At 45.3% G+C, this 21858-nt stretch overlaps 1 protein-coding gene across 3 annotated transcripts; it reads right to left on the reverse strand.

The window, feature by feature from the left end:
• Positions 1-9480: 9480 nt before the first annotated feature.
• SNX20 (sorting nexin 20) lies at positions 9481-16415 on the reverse strand. Of its 3 annotated transcripts, XM_053271370.1 has the most exons (5): positions 16295-16415; positions 12601-12653; positions 12481-12519; positions 11090-11241; positions 9481-10473 (listed from the first exon to the last, which is right to left on the reverse strand). In XM_053271370.1, the coding sequence occupies exons 2-5, from the start codon at positions 12644-12646 to the stop codon at positions 9805-9807; spliced, it is 906 nt and encodes a 301-aa protein (XP_053127345.1). In that variant the 5' UTR covers positions 12647-12653; positions 16295-16415; the 3' UTR covers positions 9481-9804. The 3 variants fall into 3 exon arrangements, with proteins under 3 accessions (XP_053127345.1, XP_053127344.1, XP_053127342.1); XM_053271369.1 differs by lacking the exon at positions 12481-12519 and having other exon boundaries at positions 12550-12653; XM_053271367.1 differs by having other exon boundaries at positions 12481-12653.
• Between the last annotated feature and the right edge of the window lie 5443 nt (positions 16416-21858).

Here is a 21858-nt window from a genome sequence, read left to right on the forward strand (position 1 = left end):
TGGCCAATAGCCAGGGATGATAGGAGTCATAGTCCAACAACAGTTGGAGAGCTATAGTTCTGTAGCTCCCTAGTACTGCTTTTTATGGCATGGAGATCACAGGGCGTAAACCGTCCAGGCAACGGCTTTGTCCCTTTTCCATAAAAGCTGAACATGTGCCATCAGTGGCATGGACCAAAAGGTGCAGCCCTGCTCCCTGCTATGTATTAGGTCCACCCACCTGGTTGTCTGTTAAGTGCTCTCTGAGTCTCTGAACATTCCGCTCCATTGACGTACATTAAGGCAGTTTTTTGGGATTGGTTGTTTTTATTTGGGGGGGGGGCCCTCAGGTCCCCCCCCTCAGTTTCTTGTGAAACTGTCTTCTCTGTAGGTTACCCCGAGTCTGCTGGTACCTCTCTCTCGGCCACAGATGCTCCAGTTATGCGTCCATGAGGATCGTAAAATTTCCAGTTCCTTCCGAAATAGATATAAAAACTGCAGCTGTAGCAGGGAGAATGTGGGAAGTGCTTAAAGAAGGAGTTATGTTTGGGATAATGCTTTGGAGCTGAGAGAATATCATTTTCCTGTCTTTCCCCAGCCCAGAGGCCTTTGTAAGAGAAGGGCGGGAGTTCACATGCCCCTCAACACCTCTTCCTGCTCCTTATCCGACTGTTTCCCTGGACCGACTCCTCTCAGCTCCCCACTGCCTGCCGGCCTTCTCCTCAGTTTCTGTGTGGTGCTCTTTGGTTAATGACTGGATGAACCAAAGACATCAGACCATTTCCTGAAATATCCCTTTCCCTCCTTTCAACCCTCATGAGAATCTTCTCGGGCCTCTGATCCTGCTTGACTCAGTCAATTCATTGGTGGTGCCAGGCAGAATCCAGAGTCTCCTGCCTTTTCAGATCCCCGGACTGCTTACGATCTTTCATTCTTTATCGGCTGGATCCTAACCCAAATAGTGACTAGGTCAGAATCCACCCTACCGCTTGCATCCCAAAGAGAACAGCATAAGGGATGTTTTGTTCAACAAAAGTAGAGGGGGGTGGGAGAGAGATGCACCGCAAAGAGGCCCAAGGATTATGAATAAAAAAAAAAATCCAGAGCTTTTTGATTGGAGTAATATTTCCCTTTTGCTATTATCCTGTTTTTGTTTCTGTTGCGAAGACGTTCCCCGCACCCAGGACCCTGTTTTCCCATCGCCTTTGTACCTAGCATTTTCTCTCTATGCGGCCCTCCCTAAAAGGTTTGATGATACATTGTGATTTTCCTTTTCTACAGGGGCTTTATGAAGGAAGCTGGAGGCACTTCTCATTAGTCTCACTGACATCTTTTATCACTTATCAGAGGAACAAGCAAACGGCAAGCATTTCCTTTGATCATGGCAAAAGTAGAAAGAGTATTAAAAACCCTATGAAGATTTGCAAAGTAGAAAGTCGGGAAGACAGTCTGTCGCGTGTTTCAAAGCAGGAAACATGATTTAAAGTTGCCAGATTTGCTTGTATGTATTAAAGAATTGTTAATGATGCTTCGTACGATGCATCCTCCGTTCCCCTTTCTCTCGCTCGCTCCCTTCCTTTCCTTTCTTGAAACAGGCAAGCGGGCTCTCTTGGGCAGTGAGGGCAAGTGATATCAATGGGAGTGGGAAAAAATATCTTGAAAGATGGGCTGTCTCAAAGGGGTTTGTGATTCCAGTGAGAAATGGTTGAAAAACAAAAATAAGGCCGGGGAACGATGACATGCGATTAAGCTCTCCTGGGAGAACAGGGCTGAATGCTTTAAAAGTCCTTTTCCTTTGAGAGAAGGTGGGTTCCCCCCTCCCCGTGGTGAATGGGTGTTAGCAAAGGATGTCTGCCAAACGGAAAAAACCTTGTCACTATTCTTCTGTAGCACAGGGCCCTCCACACTCAAAGAGACCTGAAGAAAAAGGTTCCGTCTCTTCTCTGGTATTGTTGAGAAGAAGAAAGCATTGTGTTGGGGGAACAGACTGTTTTGTCGAGCTGATTATCCCCATCCTTGTTACGAATGTCGGACGGATCCGCTGGGGAGTGGAAATTTCCCCAGCCGTGCTGTCGGGAGGGTAAAGCAAGGTGGCTGCCTCCAGTGATGGCTTGTAGGTGCCGTTTCAGGGCTTTTGAGCAGGAGATAGGTGGATCTGATGGATTGGATACGATCTACAATTGGAATTGCTTTGGCTAGACTAGATGAGGAGCCATTCTGCCTCCAGATTCCATGCCTTCTCCTAGCCAGATGTTCCCAGAAGCTCTGATGTGGGTCACAAAGTGCTGGTTGTCCCCTGACATATGTCCCCATGGTTGGTATTCAGCAGTGTCTCCACCTGAAGGTTCTGCTCAGTAGGGATGTGCAAAATGTTTCGATGTCAAAACGTTTCAACTCGTGTTTTGAGCTCCAAACAAAACACCCTTTCAGGCCTGCTCAACTTTGGGGGCCCCAGCTGCTTTTGGACTACAACTCCCACAATCCCCAGCCACAGTGGCCAATAGGCAGGAATTATGGGAGTTGTAGGCCAATATCTGCAGGAGGGCTGAAGTTGAGCAGGCCTGTAAATAAAAGGCCTGCTTTGAGCTTGGAACAAATCAACCCCGTTTCGAGTCAAAATATTTCGAGCATCATTTTGGAGGCCTGTTTTCCCCTTGCTGATTGTTTTTCTGGCACTGGCTTCCAATTGGCTTCCAATTTCCTTCCTTCCTAAAAATTTGGTTAAAATCACTTGCTTGCCCATTTCTTTTGTGGGTTGGGTGGTAGGGAGCACCCATCATGCCCTACCACCCAACCCACATTGGTGTCCCTAGGAGCTACCCATGGGGAACAATGGGGTGTTTCATGTTTCCCCATTGTTCCTTATGGCTCAAACACTGGAAACGTTTCAAGTTTCATTTCGTCGAAACAAGGGGGTCAACCGCTGTTTCGACGAAACGTTTCAGCTGTCTACGTTCTGTTTAGAGCTCAAAACAAAGCGCAAAATCTGTTTTGTGTACATCCCTACTTCTTAGCTATCATGACTAATTGAGATACGGTGTGGTGTAGGGTCACAGTATCAGAGGAGTCTGACCTGTGCCCATTGCAGAAATCCAGAGTGAAATCATCCCCAACTGATGGCTGTCCAGCTCCCACTTGAAGATCTCCAGCGAACGAGCGTTTGCCATTCCTCCCCAGATAATGGGTTCCATTGTAAAACTGCTCTGACTGTTGAAAGGTGTATCCTAATGTTCACATCTACCCTCTTGCAGGAGGACAAGCCTGGTCCACTTTGTCCAGGGGCAGCAAGGAACAAGTCTTTGCCCCGTTCCCAAGTTGCAGGTTTGTGCAACTTCAGCCCTCCTGCAGATGTTGAACTGCAATTCCCATCATCCCTAACAACTGGCCACTGCGGTGGGAGGAGTAGACCAAGAACAGCTGCAGGGCTGAAGTTAAGCAGCCCTGATCTGAAGGATGCTGTCATGTGACACCTTGATCAGGGACGTGCGGAACCGGTTTGATTGTGAACCGGACTGCAGCGAACCGGGCCAGTTTGAGCAGCTTGATTGTGGATTACTTTGAGCTGTTTTGTTGAAATGACCGGCCCAGCCAATCCGTTTGACAGAACCTGTTCACATACCATGGATTGGTCTGAATTCCGTTCAGATTTGGACTGGACCACGCCAAATGGTCCATGCACACCCCTACCTTCAATCTTCTCTTCTCCAGGCCAAACACATCGAGTTCCTTCATCCTTTCCTCACAGGGTTTGTTTTCCAGGCCTTTGATAATTTCCCTTAGGGACATAGGAAGCTGCCATATACTGAGTCAGACCACAGGTCCATCTAGCTCAGTATTGTCTTCACAGACTGGCAGTGGCTTCTCCAAGGTTGCAGGCAGGAATCTCTCTCAGCCCGATCTTGGGGAAGCCAGGGAGGGAACTTGGAACCTTCTGCTCTTCCCAGCGTGGCTCCATCCCCTGAGGGGAATATCTTCCTGTGCTCACACTTCTAGTCTCCCATTCATATGCAACCAGGGCAGACCCTGCTTAGCTAAGGGGACAAGTCATGCTTGCTACCACAAGAACCTGTTCTCCTTGCCCTCCTCTGAACCTCTTCCAGTTTGTCTACATACTTCTTAAAGTGCGGCACCTAGAATGGGATATAGTAGTCCAGATGAAGTCTGAATAAAGTGGAACTGTTACTACTTGTGACCTGGAAACCATAGTTTGATTAATGCAGCTTACAATCTCATTGACCTTTTGAGTTTGTCGTGGGATGGTTATTACTAAACAAGGAACAGCAAGGCCCCTGATCCCCATACAGCCAGAGGTCCCTCTAATTGTTTTTAAATCTCTGTGCAGAATGAGTTTTGTTCTGGGTGGCAGTATCAAGGCAGTGTGTATGCACCTGCATTCAGAATGGGGCCTTCCTGATTCAACCTGAGCGGGATCTAAAATGAACTGAGAGGACATCCAAAAACTTGTGAGTGTGTGCACACGCTCACGCCTTAGAGGGAACTGTGCATACAGCCATGTAGGTCACAGGGTGGCCTTGAGCTAATCTCCACCTCCCAGTGTGACCTACCTCACAGGGGTGTTGTGAAGATATAACTGGGAAGGGGAGGAGAAAAATCAGGTATCCTGATTCATATCTGTAGAGTTTTGTATGCTCCAGTTCGGCTGTAACTCAGCAGTAGAGCATCTGCTTGCACGCAGAAGGTCCCAGGTTCGATCCCTGGCAACATCTCCAGGTAGGGCTGGGAAAGACTCCTGCCTGAAGCCCTGGAGAACTGCTGCCTGTCAGTGCATTCTGAGTGAGATGGACCAATGCCTTGTATGCTCACTTAGGCACAGTGGGTGTTCTACACAAAGAGACCGACCAATGATCTGACTTCCAGAACACAGGAACAACTTTCTGTGCTCCTGTGTTCCTAATTACTGGTAGGGTTTCCAGTGAGTATCTCCCAGTAACCTGAGGGTCTGTTGGCGAGGGTCATAGGCAACTTATTAACCCTGAATAGGACATTAACTGGAGTATACACTGGATCATCACTTTCCCTTAGACTGCTCGGAAAAGGTTCGTTTACTTTTGCTCCTCTCCTCCCCTCATTATTTGATAGTCCTTTTAAGAGTTGGAAGTTTTGCTTCGGCTGCTTTTGATCAGAAGGCAACGGGAGCGGAGGAAGGGAGGCACTGCAGTGACTCTGTCTTTGAACTCACCAGGTCTAAAAGTCTGCAAGAATATTTTCCCTTTCAGCTTTCTAGGCTGCCTGGTACAGCTCCCTGATAAAGAGATATGTTAAATTGTCCTTAAGGACGACTAGAAAGGTAAGCTTTCCAATCCAAAACTTACAATGGGATTGACTTCTTCTTCTTTTTTAATTTAAGCACATTAAAAATTTAAATGTTAGACTTCGGGAACAGAAGTTCTTTATTTTAAACCTTTTGCCATTAAAAAGAGAAGTTTTTAAAAAAATGCTCACGGTTTATGGTGCATGCCTACAGCCATGGGTGAGACTAGTGCGATAGCGCCATCTAGTGGTATGTTGGTTCATCTTCAAGATGAAATGTCAATCCCTGAAATTTCTGATAGCTGGGCACACTTTTTTTGGAATTGAAATAGGAGTCTTGCTTCCCCCTGATGTTGGAGAGACATCTGCTTCTAACACATGCAAGAGTAAGCACTCTCTGCTCTCAAAGGAGTGTGCCCACTGTGCTTCTGTGTGTTCTGAGTCCAACACCTTTAAGCAGCATCTGTTCCAGATTTCCTCAGAGTGCTCAGCAATATGTCTTGGCCATCCTGTCCTCCTAGCTGTGCTGCCCAGACACAGAGAAGGTGAGTGAGCAATGGACAAGAAGGCTCCTCTTATGTATGCACTTTATCTGGGCAGCTGTATTGGGGGTCCAATCCACCCAGCAAGTGAGTGCTGTAGTAATTTGCAGGATGCTACATTTATCTAAAGGTAAAGTGTGCCGTCACATCGATTTTTACTTATGGCACCCACAGAGCCCTGTGGTTTTCTTTTGGTAGAATACAGGAGGGGTTTTCCATTGCCTCCTCCCGCGCAGTATGAGACGATGTCTTTCAGCATCTTCCTATATCGCTGCTGCCCGATATAGTACCAGCCTGGATTCGAACTGGCAACCTTCTGCTCGTTAGCCAAGCATTTCCCTGCTGCACCACTAGGGTTGCAATATTCTTGCTTTCCAAATCTGGGTGCCTAAATTGCATATTATGTCAATTGGCTTGAAAATGATTTTTGAGCTGCATAGTGACTGCACGTTTTGCTCCATAACTCTGTTTCTACAAGGGCTAGAGCTTAGCAGCTTCTTCTTCTTCTTCTTCTTCTTCTTCTTCTTCTTCTTCTTCTTCTTCTTCTTCTTCTTCTTCAGAAAGCTGAAATCTGGGCAGATCTGGGTGGGCTAAGCAATCTGGGTGAGATGCTTAAAATCCAGGTGAAACCCGGAATTTGGTGGGTGGGGGGGATTTGGTGGGTGGGGTGGCATCATAGGAACATAGGAAGGTGCCATATACTGAGTCAGACCATTGGTCCATCTAGCTGAGTATTGTCTTCCCAGACTGGCAGCGGCTTCTCCAAGGCCGCAGGCAGGAATCTCTCTCAGCCCTATCTTGGAGATGCTGCCAGGGAGGAAACCTGGAACCTTCTGCTCTTCCCAGAGCAGCTCTATCTCCTGAGGGGAAGATCTTGCAGTGCTCACTCATCAAGTCTCCCATTCAGATGCAGCCAGGGCAGACCCTGCTTAGCTATGGGGACAAGTCATGCTTGCTACCACAAGACCAGCTCTCCTCTCCATTTCTCTACATTTATCCCCTGCCTTTCTTCCATGATGGAACTCAAACTGGTATACTTGGGATTCCAAGGCAGTCTCCCATCCAGGCACTGACCAGACCCAGATCTGCTTAGCTTCAGTTGCATTGTATGCTCTCAGACCGTTGCCAGAGATGAGTGATGGGCCTGAATGCTGGAGGAAGGCCCATTTAAAAAACCAACCAACCCAAGCTGACAATTCAAGTGGCAAAAGGAAGGCCCAGCTCAGGTCTTTATAAGAATGTAGGAAGCTGCCTTGTACCGAGTCAGACCCTTGGTCGGGGCGGAGCCACAATTGGGCGAATGGGTTAAAAGAACTCGGGCCGCCACAAATCAGGGGCCGCAAGTGCGGCCCCAGACACGCCCCCCGCATCTGACATCAGATGCAGGGGCATTATTTCAGCCCCAGGCCCCGTTTGGAGCTGAAATCGACCCACTCTGCATTAGCAATGTGGCCAGAGTGACTTTCCTTGCCTTAAAGGCAGAGAGAGCCGCTCCTAGTCTCGCTCCCAACACAACGGGGCCGATCGATCTCCCTTCCAAATGGGGCTGCACGGGGTGGCGGAAACACGCAGCAAGTGGAGAGCAAGTGCTTTTGGCCTTTTAAAGATCGACAGAAGTGGAATAATTATCCTCTGGTGATTCTGCCACTAAGGTGCCCTGATTGCGAGGCTAAAGTGGGGGAAGATCACAAGATCCCCTGTAAACAAGATGCCGCGTTGAGCAGGGACCAGTTCGCCCACACATCTTTCAGAAGCAACATGCCAACCTTGGGGACCTCCCTGGGTTATTTTAGAGAGTGTTGCAGAAGCAATTACCTCCTTAATGGCCCAAATGATCCAGTAATTGATGTGGAAATGGACCCAAACTTAGTAGCTTGTAGTGCAAATCCCGCTGGCGGCTGGAAGCTGTTTGCCCAGATTTTGATTTAAATTTCTGTGCATGTTTGTGTGCATGAAATCTGAGGTGTCGTAGATGCACGAGACAGATGTTAGCCCTCTCTCCTCTCTCTTTGGGGATGAACGGTGCGAGTTACATGTTCCAAATCATGCCCGTTAGAGATTTGAGTTGAGAAAATAAAAGAAAATGCAAAATAGAAGCACCGTTGCACCAAGGACTTCACCTACTTTTAGAGCCCACTTTTCTTCTCTCCAGGGAACCTTGGATGTTATAGTCTCCTGCTTCGGGTGGGGAACCTCAGACACGGAATTCTCATCAAACTACAATTCCCAGGGTTCTTTGGAGGAAGCAAGGGCAGTTCCCCTGGTATGGGGCATAGGGAGGCTGCAGGGGTTCCAGGATGGGATGTGAGGGTGGGTGTCACGTCTGTCCACCCTGCCAGACTTGCTCTCCTCTGGTGTTGTGTGCATGCTGCTGCCAGGCCTGCTTCTCTGAACTGGCCACACCCCTTCTGCCTGGATCAGCACAACTATAAATGGGCATGGCTGGCTCAAAGTAGGGACACACGGCCCGTCCAGTCAGTGACCATTTTCTGTGCCAGGGCCAGCAGGCTTCTTTTCTCCCCTCTCTGGCTTGGGAAAGGAAAGAAGCACCTGGGAGGTCATAGGAACATAGGAAGCTGCCATATACTGAGTCAGGCCATTGGTCTATCTAGCTCAGTATTGTCTTCACAGACTGGCAGCGGCTTCTCCAAGGTTGCAGGCAGGAATCTCTCTCAGCCCTATCTTGGAGATGCTGCCAGGGAGGGATCTTGGAACCTAGATGCTCTTCCCAGAGAGGCTCTATCTCCTGAGGGGAATATCTTCCAGTGCTCACACTTCTAGTCTCCCATTCATATGCCACCAGGGCAGACCCTGCTTAGCTAAGGTGACAAGTCATGCTTGCTACCACAAGACCAGCTCTCCTCTCTCTATGTCTGGCAAAGAAAGCGCTTGCTGGCTGCACGAGCTACGTGGCCCTGTCTGGCACCGGCAGAAGGGGTGTGACCAGCACAGCGTAGCATGCTCATCGGCAAGATGTCTGTGGCAGCAAAGAAGGGCGGGCGTGGTGGTGGTGGGGAGTGGTGCCCAATGGTGGCTGCAGTGGCCACACTGGCGGGAAGAGAGGCAGTCCTGTGCCCTGGCAGTCACATATGGTCTTATTTATTTTTCTATGTCCGCTGCTTTGGACGCTTTTCCTGAAAAGTGGTATATCAATATTTGTTGTAGTAGTAGATTGAGGCTAGAAGCAGACACTGTGATTTTGCCCCCTCCTTGTATGCACATTCACTGTCTTAAGGGAAAGGGCTCAAGGGCTTTTCCCGAGGCCTCTTTAATGCACAAATATAGGTTTTTTTAAAACCAGGTGTCGATAGCAGAACATCAAGGTCCGCGCTATACAAAGTGGCTGAGTCGTGCTCTTAAATACAACTCAGTGCCATGATTCTGTCTTTTTGCTGAATCATGACATTGAGTTGTATTTAAGAGCACGACTCAGCCACTTCTGTATAGCATTGAGCCTGATGTTTTACATCGAAATGTCTGCTATCTTCAACACCTGTTTTTTAACATATATTTGTTCCTTAAAGAGGTCTCGAAAAAAGTTGGTGGAGTGTGAAAAATGCGTATTTCATCGTCATATCATCCTTCTATCTTATCTATCTATCTATCTATCTATCTATCTATCTATCTATCTATCATCCAGTTACTCAGAGTAAAAGTAGCTATGACAGAAAGGACTAAAGAAACAGAATGCATAATGTTCAGTATAATGTGTGAATAACTGTACGGGTATACGGATCTGATGTGTACATTGTACACAGACTGGACGTGTGTTGAACAAAACATGTGAGTAGGGCTCTGTTCTAGTGTTAAGAGAGAGGGAGACAAATACTTCTAACTCCCTTCTCCATACCATGCACCATTTTATCAACCTCCATGATATCACTCCTTGATTATCTTTCCCCCCTTAACTCTGAAGCCCCAAAGCCTTTATCCATTCCTCATAGAGAAGGTCTTCCAACTCCCGGATCACTTTGGCAACCCTTTTCTGTACCTTTCCAACATCCTCTGCCATTCAGTGTATGTACTCTTGGACGGCAAGTTCTTTTAGGGTCATGGCTTTTGTATAACCTTTCTTGGCCTTCCTCTCTTCTAGTTTCTCCTGTAAAGAAACAAAGTCCTTGCCAAGTTCATACGCTAAGGAGATCATGGTTTCCAGCAGGGGCATATGGTACCTGTGTCCGGGATACTTCTCAAGTCGCAGTAAGGCCCTTTCTCCAAATTCGTAGGCACTTCTGGAATCTTCCAGGTCTTTGTAACACACCAGTATGGCGCAGAGAGTCGGGACCAACACAATCGGCCGGTGCTTGGTGAGCTTCTCCTGAAGAACGACAGCTGCCAGAAGTCCTTCCAACGCTTTGGTATACTGTCCTCCTCTCAGGCAACTGTAGGCCTCCTCCAGCTCTGGTCTTATTATGAAGTCGATAAACATTCTCGAGGTTCGGACGAATTCCATGGAATACAGAAGGCGCAAATAATCCTGGAAGGCTAATTTTCTCTCAAGGATGATTTCTTCCGTGAAGTTTCCAGTCAGGATCTTCTTGGGGAAAGTGACGTCTTCCATTTCATCATAAAACTCTTTCAAAAGATATGTGTGCAGCTTTTCGAAATCTGAGTACCGACGTTCGATCATGGATTTGTTGCTGTCAAAACTGCCCGTCTGGATGATGATGATTTGGTACTTCTAACAGGAAATATGCAAACAAAATGGTTTAAACAAACAAACAAACAAACAAAAAACCACAACCCCAGACACATACCCATTTTGGATAGATAAGGGCTGTTCTCATTATTATTATTAGGGTAGGAGATGCATCCTACCCTGATTCGGGCACTGGGTACACTCTTGACATTTGATTGTGTGTTAGACAAAAGCAAGGTCAGAAGTGTGGAGCTTGCTCATCTGACAAGCCCTGGGTGGGTAGCTTCTCTTACCCTCATAATAATTGCAAGGATGATGATGATAAACTTTATGTTATTTACTGGTTATAATCCTCAGTTTTTGGCTTTTAAAATACCTTTTAATCTGAAACTTAAAAAGCAACTGTAATTCAGATTGTGGTATTAGCTTGGATTTTTAAACTGGCTTAACGTAATTTGGTTAATTTTATTAGTCTTATTTTTCATTGTCTCTATTTTATAAACGTTGTGAGCTGCCCTGAGCAGTAGTGTACCGGAGGGGCGGGGTAGAAATATTTTAAATAAATAAATAAAACAAATGTGTGAGCCGCCCCATAACAAATTATTCCTCTGGGCAGCTCACAACAGCCCCACTGACTTCCACTCTGGTCTTGGCTTACCACGTGTTTAGAGAAGGGTTTCTCCACGATTCTGGCGGAGGGGATTTCGAAAAGGACTTTGACTTCTCGGCAGCTGCGTTTCTCATTCCTCCAGTATTCTTGAAGTTCCTTCGTTGTCATGGAAGAGTTGGGGCTTTGGGAGCTTTTAGCATCTGAAATAAAATGTATATATGTATATACTGAGTCAGTAGTTTGGCTGGAGCATTCTGCTATCTACTCATTACTTCTTCATGGTCTTCGGCTACTAGACATCACTAAGCTTGAGGGTGGAATTTGGCACTGCATACGCAAAGCAGGAGTTCTCAAACTAGGGTCCCCCCAGAGGCTGTTGGACTACGACTCCCATGATCCCCGGTCACAATGGCCTACAATGAAGAGCACTGCACTAGGGTGTTGTGTGACAAAAGTGAAACTAAATCCGATTAGTCAATCAATCAGTTTATTACGATCATAGATCAGCACAAAACTAAATCCAAAGTTGTTCTGCTTTTGCAGCCACTTGAAAACACCAGGAGAATTGCTACAGAACCTACCTATCATCATAGCACCGCATGCTCTCTTGGTTTGCAGAACAGCACTGGTGATTATTTTCCTTCCACTCACCTTTCATTGGGTCCTACCAAGTACGGTGAATATTTAGATACTACTTTTCAATAGAAGCCCCCAAAGTGGTTTACATAGATATAAATAAATAATGGTTCCCTGTCCCCAAATGGCTCACCATCTTAAAAAAAAAAAAATCTAAGACAGACACCAGCAATAGACACCAGCAACGGCCATTGGAGGAATGCTGTGCTGGGGATGGATAGGGCCAGTTGCTCTCCCCCTGCTCAGTAAAGAGAATCACCACGTTAAAAAGGTGCCTCTTTGCTCAGTTAGCAGGGTTAACCACCATATAGTTAATATTAAAACTATCAATAATTTTAATAATTGGTTTTTTATTGTTTTTATTGTGTTTTATGTATTTTAACCTGTGGTTTTGTATACCGCCTAGAGATTTATATATAAGGCGGTATAAAAATATAGATAAATAGATAGATAGACAGGTAGATAGATAGAGAGTTTGGACCTAGAGCACTGCATAAAAGCTCTGCATAAAAGCATGCATCTCATTGTAGGTGAATATTTTGGACTCTCTCATTCTAGGTGGGTCTTGTGACTAGGTATCATAGAACTATTTCATCTGATTTGCTAATTATTCCAACATGAAATTATTCCCTTTCCTTGTTTTTTTTTCAAAAAGCTAAATGCTGGACAACATGATTCTACTCCTGTTTTCAAACTGATGACAATTTTTATTCCAGTTGAATTAAAATGGAAACTGTGCAGGTACAGTACTGAGAATGATAACTAGATGAAAAAACAACTAGAGTTGCATCTCCGGGCCTAACCTGAGAGATCTGCTGAGGCTTCTGTGTGTTTCTGCTTTGCTGCAATTGAAGTAAAGGTTTCATAGTCACCTTCTTCATCTGAACGGCCAGATTCTGCAAACTCAACCATAAACCCTGTACCTTCCTGCTGGTCACTTTCTCCGGAGTAGGGCTGGTCTCTCTCCATAGCAGAGCTGTCAAGAAAAAAAAGGATGAGAGAATTATGTGCAAAGGGTGAGAGGATTATGGGAACTTAGTTAAGGTTGCACACTCCTCTTAGGGACTGGAAATATCCTGTATCATTTTGTACCTAAAATAAATAATAATAGTTTAATGATCCATTTTGTCAATATCTCAAGGTGGCTTATGGGATGAAATCAAGATAATAATAAATAAATCCATGAATAAGAGGAGGGTGAAACCAGCAATTAAAACCATTTCTGTCCTTGAATGAAAGCCGAGAGAGAGAGAGAGAGAGAGAGAGTTAGAGAGAGAGAGTTTGGCATCCAAAGGACAACAGAATAGTCACCAAACAAACCTTCCTGGGGAGAGAATTAACTCCTTCTCCAGTTGCCCCATGTCTTATTTCAGACAATAGGGGTACCCCAAGGTTTAAGACCATTCCCATTAAGACCTATGTTCCTAACTGTGAACCACATTTTTAAAGCTGCCTGCTATCCATCATGGTGTAGCCTCATGAGTTATCTGTACATGTCTTGCCAAAACAACAACAAACCAACCACTTCTCCTTGGCCAAAGCGTTCTGCAGGAAGACGTGGCTGTCAGTTTCACTCGAAACTGACCAGAAAAGAAAGGGCTACGTTCCTTATCTGTACATTTTCTCTCTTCAGCATGGCAAGAAGTGAACCATGCTGCTGGTTGTGAAGTCTGGGAAATTCCAGCCCTCAGAATGGTGTCATTATTTCTGCAGCGGAAAACCTCATTTTTATTTTGAAAAGTCATATTAACTATTGATTAAATGGACCCCCTAGCAACCCTGGGAGTAGGATGATGTGATCACAGTATTAGGAACAGGAAAGGCTATCCCAGGATGCTGTCTCTCACTCCAGTTATCTCTTTGGCTTCTCTTCCAATTAACAGAAAAATGTAAGTACTTGAGAAATGGCAACAAATTAAGTCCCAGCCAGCCCCTCTGGATAGCTGTCCTTTCTAGCTCTCATCTGCCTCCAGAAATTGATGTATTTTTATTCAATTATTATTATTATTATTTTTAAAAAAAAATCCTCTTCCTTGGACCGTCTGTGCGCCACCCACCCCACTTTCGCCATTCGGCTGTGTGCACACAAGCCCATTATGTTGGATCTACATTCAGATGTCTGCACACTCGTACATGTTTTTGTGTGAATGACTGTACCTGTGTTTAGAGCTGAACCTAAGTACAATTCACCCAAATGCATAGAAAACATAGGAACTATGCTGCTGTACCTGTGTCCAGTATAACATGTGAATCATCATACCTGTGTACAGATCTGTACCTGTGTACACTGCACACTCATTGTATAAGTGTTCAGCATGATGTCTGAACTGGACCCTAGTTTCCCCGCTTTTTTCCCTTCCATCCACCTTGTAAGGCAGGTTAGACTGAGAGATGGTGACTGGCCTATGACCACTCAGTCAGCTTAATCACTCAGCCAGGATGGAAACCCCACATCTCCCTGGTCTGAGCACGACGCTCTAACCACCACACCACACTGCCTCTTGTCTTCCTATCGGCTAATCAAATATTATGGTATACCACAGCCCTGATAACTTATTGACCAAGCACCCCATTGAAAATGCAACCTCTTTTGAAACAGAGGTTCAATCCACTGAAAAATCCGTTCTTTCTTGAAATTTCAAAACAGGTTCAAATAGGTTCAACATCTACTCTTTTTGTGGGGGGAAATGTACATTTTGCCTAGAAGAAAGGATTGCGGAGGGGGTCACAGATCTTCTTAATTAACTCCTCCCCAGGAGGTTTTACAGACAGGGCACCCCCACCCCCCATGAATCCACTCCTGATGGGAGTGTGCCAGTCCACATATTGGCTGGATTTAACCCAACCTCCCTGCGGGCTATCAGGGACCAGGACATACAAGGCTTTGTTTTGCGAATTCTGGCTTAGCCCAAGTTATGTCTGGGGTAAAAAAATCCTCTATTTCGGTGTACAATAGAGAGTGGTGTCCAAGACCTGGCTCAGAGAGTAAATCCAGACACAGAATTCCTTATCGGATAATACAAGACTTGGGAGGAAGGGGGGGGGTTTGTACCAATCTCCTCCAAGTAAGCAGCTCATGCCAATTTGCTATTAAAGTGCCACCACAGAGAAACACCTATGTCCCTTCCACTGAGCTGATCATGAAGCCGTAATTGCAAACTAACTGGAAAATTGCGGAGCAAACCGGAAGCTGGTTTTCTAAAGCCACTTCAGACGGAAAACGCGCAGTTACAAATGGGTTTTATGTCCTAGCTTTAAAGCTTTAACGGCCGCAATGGGCCGCAGGGACGGTGGCAGGGCTTGTCATTAGAAGAGTTCAAAGGGTCTAAGCCTCCGTTTCAGAGGATGTGCAAACGTGGTGTGAATAAAGAGCCCATTTCTTTTGGCACATGGTGAACATGAAGGGGAAAATCGATGCAAAGCATTGGCTGTAACCTTGCAAAGAAGAGCCTCTTGCTTAAAAGTGTGTTATAGGCAATGATGATTCCAAGTGGTAGTGGGTGCAGCCACCCCCCCCCACCAAATTTCCCACTCTCCTTTTCGCTCCCCCACCCACTGGGCTTGAGCTTCACAGCAACGTGTCCAACAAGACGGTCTTAGTATATCATGGTCCTATCATTAAAGGCCTCTGATGTTTAAAGAAGCCTTATTCACTCATCCCTCTAGCCCAGGACAAACAGTGGAAGCCAGTGCAGCCAGGTAGGTAAAAGACCCCTCCAGCCTCCCAGGAGCTAGGAAAGTGCCTTCGCTTTCTTCCTGGCCACGAACCGAGCTGGGTGAGACCATGTGTGTGGTGGTGGGGGTGCAGAGTCATCTTCCCTGCAGATTTCAGCTGGCTCAGTACTGACTTCTTTTCCCACTCCAGGCTTTTGTGCCACATGGTCTTGGACAGGGAGAGAAAACTAGCCTGAAAAGCAGAGGGGAAGGTTGGGCCTAATTGAAAAAGTAGGCCTAATCCAAAAGGGCAGTTCACAAGAGCATAATTAGGGCAGGAGAAGCCTCTTAGAAGCTCTGGTCAGAGTTGGAACCCTAGGTGAAAGGAGATGGGGCAGCGTGCATCCTTTTCCCCAAAAGGTGACATATTCCTAAGGCTTTTAGATATGAAAGCACCAGACACTGGATTTGTTTGTAAGTCCCTGGAAATACATGTGTAGTTGAAAGACAGGGTAGATTTATTTAAAAATGCAATATAATAAATGTGCCATATTTAAAAATAGATACGCAGAGCACAAGTAGAAGCAACCTATAGACACTCCTAGGAGTTCCATTACTCCACATCGGATTCCCGCATGGTGCCTTCAGTGAACTCACAGCTCCCTCCCTGCCTGTCTCTCCCAAACCGCGAACTGTTGTTTTTTCACATACCCCCTTCCGTAGGTGGTGTGTGTGTGTTGGTTTCCTCAAGCCTGATGGGTATCTTATTCCAATCCAGGGAGAGAGATTCTCAGCTATCATGTAACATTTGTTTGCATTTTGGAAACATGAGCCAGCAATCCCAGGCTGTGAACCAGCAATCTGCCCAACAAAGACGTCCAGCTAGAAGTCAAAACTGTACACAGCCAATTCTACTGACTTCTATCTAACAATCCGTAAGGCAAGACAAATAAAAATACTGACCTTTAGTATTCTAGAAATTATTTTGGTGACCACGATCTTCCCTTTTGTTTCTCTGTACTTTGGATTTCTCGGCCGACTGAGAATGGTCACTTTCAGTTTACACAGATAACCAACATCTCTGTTTACTCAAAGAAAGGAGGAAGTTCAGTTCGACTTCCGTGTTCAGTTTATTTGCAGTGTTCGAAAAGGTGGTGACCACAAAAAAGAAATCTGGAATCAAAGTTCAGTGAGTTTCTTGCACTGCGCTTCCTTTTCTCTCTTTAAGACACTCTCTTTTCTCCTTCTGTATATGAACAGGACACTCATGTGCTCCAAATGTGCCCCCTTGTACAGCGATTGATCTTCACTATTTTTCAAGCAGGGCCACACTTAGCAACAAAATCTTAAGTCTGAGAGCCGTGTAGCACTGTTCTGGGCCATTTTGATTCCATTGTCGAACTGCTCTTATCATGGTTTCTACTCATGTTCAACCCAAAATCTACCCTCCTGTAATTTCATCCCATTAGACTGAGTTCTGCCCTCTAGAACCGCATAGAACAAGTCTCTGTACTCTGACCTTACAGTGGAGAAGAAGTCTCCTCCTCCTCCTCCTCCTCCTCCTCCTCCTCCTTCTTCTTCTTCTTCTTCTTCTTCTTCTTCTTCTTCACTGTGGGCCTCCCCTACTCCTTTTCCTGAATTCTCCCTACCAAACCTAGTAACCCATATCCTCAAAAAATATATTTCCTCCCATTCACTAAAAAAATAAAGAGGAGTTTTATTTCTCTCTGTCTGCACCTTTTCCTCAGGGCTTCTCGAACCTGGTCCTCCAGAAGTTGATGGACGACAACTCCCATCTACCCCCACTGCAATGGCCAAAGATGATGGAGGTGTGGTCTAACACCATCTGGTAGAGTTGCCACACTCCATTGCTCGAATAAGGGTCACGAGGTTGGTGGTGCGGAGAATGCAGGGGTAATTGAGAACCTGAGTAGCAGTGCTGCATGCAGTTATCACTTGCAAGGTTTTCATTTATCCCGATACCTGGAGAATGGTAAGTTAGCCAATCACAGATGGCAGTTAATGTTAATCTTTTTGTTAATGGCCCCAACAAGGAAAGCCTAGAACTTTACTAGAACCACCGATTACTCTGGTAGGGAGAGAGAAGGGAGAGGAGTTGAAAATGTCGACAGCAGCAGGCTTCTCTAAAGACACAGAGGGAGAACTTGAATTAGTAGTAGTAGTGATGGTAGTAGTAGTAGATGAACCAGCCACATGCACCGAATGATAACCTCATCTGCCATACAGAAAAAAGATAATTTCTCTGAAAAAGATATTTTCCTTTGAATATTAATTTATTTACTTTATTTTTAAACATTTCTTGTATAACACCTCCGCCAATGACTCTAGGTGGTGAACAATAACATTTTTTTTAAAAAAAAATTAAAGGGCAAAAGGCTGGTGGAAAAGGTAGGTCTTATGACCGCGATGACCGTGACCATGAATACTGCTCATGGTCATCACATTTATTTCCTTAGTGAAAATAACTGGTTTGATCTGAGCCAGAGGCTCTTCCCACTAGCTGAAAATAAGGGACAAATGGTGTCCCATAAGGGACAGATAATCTGGGGCTGAAATCAGGGATGCCCCTGCTAATAAGGGTAACCCTACTGGGGCACCTAAGTTGGGGAACTCCAGCTCTGTATGTTTTCGCAGAAGTAAGTCTCCCTCACTTCTACAGGGCCCCCTTCCCAAGTCTGTGGCCCAAGAATACCAAAATCCAGAGAACAGGCTAGGCTGTATTCATTTAGTGTGTGTATATTTCATTATGTTGTGTGTTTGCCACTCGACAAGTTCACGTGCGGTGGGGAACTTATCCTCAATCTGCCAGTGGATATGTAACCAAGAAGGAATACATCTAGGCTGCAAATCCCAAGGTACAAAGCCTTTTTGATCTTGCGAAAGCAAAAGAAATGAAGTAGCGAAGAATCTCGTTCTCTTCCCCCCTTTCACTGTGCTCAGCAATCTGAAAGCTCAACTGCTCCGTTATTGCCTGATAAGCAGGTCACTGTTAAAATAGGCTCTACAGATGCGTGAGCTTGTTCCACTATAAATATAATTTTCAAACTGCTTCCTGTTGAAGCCATTAAAAAGCAATGCCAGAAAATGTCCCAGTGATCAAATCTACAAAGAAATCAATCCGCTGGAGAAATGCGGCTTAAAATATGGGATAACGTAATGGAATGGTGATAAAATGAATGCTGAGCTACAGCTAGGATTCCTGGAAACTAATTTTCTCTGAGAGTTTACAAAAAAACAAAAGAGCCATCTCTTGAAATGGGAAGCTGGAGTACTCTTTGGAGAAGTGGCAGTGACTGATTCACTTTCAGGCACTGGGACCAGGATGGGATCTGTCTCCAATATTTTTGGTTCCCTTTGGGTGTAAAAACAACAATTTCCTGCCACTGGGCTCCAACATCATAAATCAGGGGTCCTCAAACATGAATCCCCAAATGCTGTTGGGCTACAACTCCCATCAACCAAAGGTCAAGGTTGATTTGATTTAAATTAAATCTATTTAAATCATGATTTAAATTGCTTCACAGAAGGACTCAATTTTAATGATTTAAATCACAATTTAAATTACTAGTCAGGAAGGTGCTATGTAATCATCATTCTCAATAAAAGTACATTCTTGTTGTCTAATATAACCTTAATATACTATTCAGAGAAGTAGGTTTTTGTTTTTAGAAGTCAGGCACACACTGCAGTAGGTATTCACTTCTCAAAGTGCGGTTTCCTTCAAGCAACCAGGCCTTCAGTTTCTTTGTTGCATGCTTTGCATTTTGCACACATGCCTTTCTTACCAACAGGTACAGAACCATCATTAAAATATTCACTAAAGGGGTCTCTCTTATGGCCTGCTGACATCAGGGGAGGAGCCACCATTGAGCAAACGGGTTCAAAGAACCTGGGCCGCCACCCCTCAGGGGCCGCGCCTCGAGTCCCAGACACCCCCCCCCGCATGTGATGTCAGACATGGGGTCATGGTTTAGCGTGGTTTGAGGGAGGGGGGAGACGGAGAGCAAAGGCTTGACTGTGTATGTGCTGCATGTATACCACCTGCAGAATATGACTGATTGGATCTTTTATCTCTTATCCCCATATTCTGCTGTTAACATGTTCATAGAATATAATTAGATGCTATCATTAATATTCATGATATATTTGACCTAAATTTCTTTATGAATTGTTTTACATCAATTTAAATCAAAAGAAAACTGATTAAAAGTTTTAAAAGATCTGATTTAAATTTTAAAAATCCAATTTAAATTTTAAAATCCATTAATATTTTCTTAATCATCTCTTTTTATCAACCCTGGTTACTGGGCATGTTGTAGCTGTAGTCCAGCAACACCTGGGACCTCATGTTTGAACATCCTGATCTAGGTTATTGGAGAGTGAGCCCAGCCTGGTCCCTGTTATAGGGAATTATTGTCTTTACACACCAGAGGATTAAAAAAATGAGATTCCTCCACTTGCAGCTTGAAGTGATACAGTATACTGTACCATCTCATTTTTCTGCAGGTGTCACCTAATGGCTCAGTGGGGTAATGCTTGACTAGCAAGCAGAAGGTTGCCAGTTGAATCTTCGAAATGGGCCGCAGTGATATAGGAAGAAAGGCATCATCTCATACTGCGCAGGAGGAGGCAATGGTAAACCCCTCCTACCAAAGAAAACCACAGGGCTGTGTGGGCACCAGGAGTCGAAATCGACTTGACGGCACACTTTACCTTTACCTTTAAACCAGGCCTAATTGATGGTAAGGATACAGGTAGAACAGGACACGCTCAGGTGGATCCTAAATGAATAAGTACTGCAGAAGGCGCTCTTGTGAACAAACACTAACACTGACATATGTTTAATGAAAGACGTTTGTCCTCCTCGCCAAGAAGAGGAAAGTGTCTCATTTGCTGGTATGCCAATGGGATGGTTGTTCTGATGTTGCCTTGCATGGAGGGCATCATGAACTGCAACACCTGAAGCTGGAAAGAGTAACCCACAACTGACCAACCAGTAGGCCAGGAGTGGTTCTAGGAAGCCATCTTCGGTCAGCATCTTTAAGAGAGACCCCGTGCATTTGGGTGCCATGAGTCTTGGATCTCTGAAATTCAATATGCCATGTGCAAGGCTGAGGTTCTTCTCCTTTTGGTATACATCAAGGATGCCTAGAAATCGGAATACAAGAGATGTGCCTTTGAAGAGGCAGAGTAACACCCCACACCTCTGTCTTGGGAGAGGAACCGTATCTCCTGTTGCAGGAGACAATGTGAAACAGAAGGAGTCCAGAACCAACTGACAACTGAGGACAACTGATCCACACCTTTGGGCTCAAGAATCCAAGGAGAGGATATAGCAGGCACATAGGCTGATCTAATGTGTGGGGGAAATGGAGGTAAAGTGGGCCAGCATTCACTTCGATGTCTATTCTGCAAAAGAACATCAGTCTGATAAGCAACCTGGCTTGAAAGAGCCTATACAGAGTAAGAAGTTCTCTGAACTCTACCTACAAGTAGAGTTCACCTTCTCTGTCTCCTTTGTCATATCTTGTTTTGATACCTCCTGCAGTCTAGTCTGTGCCTTTTCGGGAAGCACGATCCTATTGGTCTTTTCCTGGTGGTCCAGAATGGCTCTTTTGTTCTTCAGGTGTTTTCCTCTCACTTCCCTGGTTTGTTAGCTTCTCTCTAGTCCCACAAGCTTCCACGCCATTGCCTGCTAATGTGCCATGTGCTTTCAGCTTCTCGATGTAGCCCTGAACCTTTGCCCCAACACCACCCAGGTCTGCATCACCTGTGAGACACAGTTCGGAAGTACTGTTCAATAAGTCTTCGTCGTCCTTTACCCCGTGCATCATAGCAGTGATCTCAAGGATCTCACTGTCCCTGGTGTCCGGGATGTCATTGGAGAGGATGTCATGTACGATCACTGGATCCCGGCCATGTGCATTCCATTTGGTTCCAGAGAAAACAAACACTTCCTCCATAGACCTGTAGGAAAACCCAGTTTATCATCAGAGATTTGGTTCGTCCTAAGTTTCTTGGCAATAAATTTCATGGGATGACCCTTGGTTCTAGAGTTATGCAAGAAGGAGAAAAAATCCTTTCTATCAACTTTCTCTACACCATGCATGATTTTATAGACCTCTACCATGTCTCCCCGCAGCCATCTTTATTCTAAACTAAAAAGCCCCAGGTGTCATAAGGAAGGTGCTCTAGGCACCTGATCATCTTGGGTGCCCTCTTCTGCACCTTTTCCAGTTCTACAATGTCCTTCTTTAGATGTGGTGACCAGAACTGTATGCAGTACTCCAAGTGTGGCTGTACCATGGTTTTCTATAAGAGCATTATAATATTAGCGGTTTTATTTTCAGTCCCCTTCCTAATGATCCCTAGCATGGAATTGGCCTTTTTCACAGCTGTCACACATTGAGCTGACACTTTCAACAAGCTGTCCACCACGCCCCCAAAATCCGTCATTGACAGCTCAGGTCCCATCAGCATATATGGGAAGCTGGGGTTTTTTGCCC

The sequence above is a fragment of the Hemicordylus capensis genome, chromosome 9, assembly GCF_027244095.1.
Source record: "Hemicordylus capensis ecotype Gifberg chromosome 9, rHemCap1.1.pri, whole genome shotgun sequence".
NCBI classification, from domain to species: domain Eukaryota; kingdom Metazoa; phylum Chordata; class Lepidosauria; order Squamata; family Cordylidae; genus Hemicordylus; species Hemicordylus capensis.

Excerpts from the sequence above, each read along its gene's own strand:
- SNX20 (XM_053271367.1), bottom strand. The coding sequence starts at position 12,646 with ATGGAGAGAGACCAGCCCTACTCCGGAGAAAGTGACCAGCAGGAAGGT. Across the intron at positions 11,242-12,480 it reads AGCCTCAGCAGATCTCTCAG|ATGCTAAAAGCTCCCAAAGC; the intron begins GTTAGGCCCGGA and ends ATTTTATTTCAG. Across the intron at positions 10,474-11,089 it reads AACCCTTCTCTAAACACGTG|AAGTACCAAATCATCATCAT; the intron begins GTAAGCCAAGAC and ends ATTTCCTGTTAG.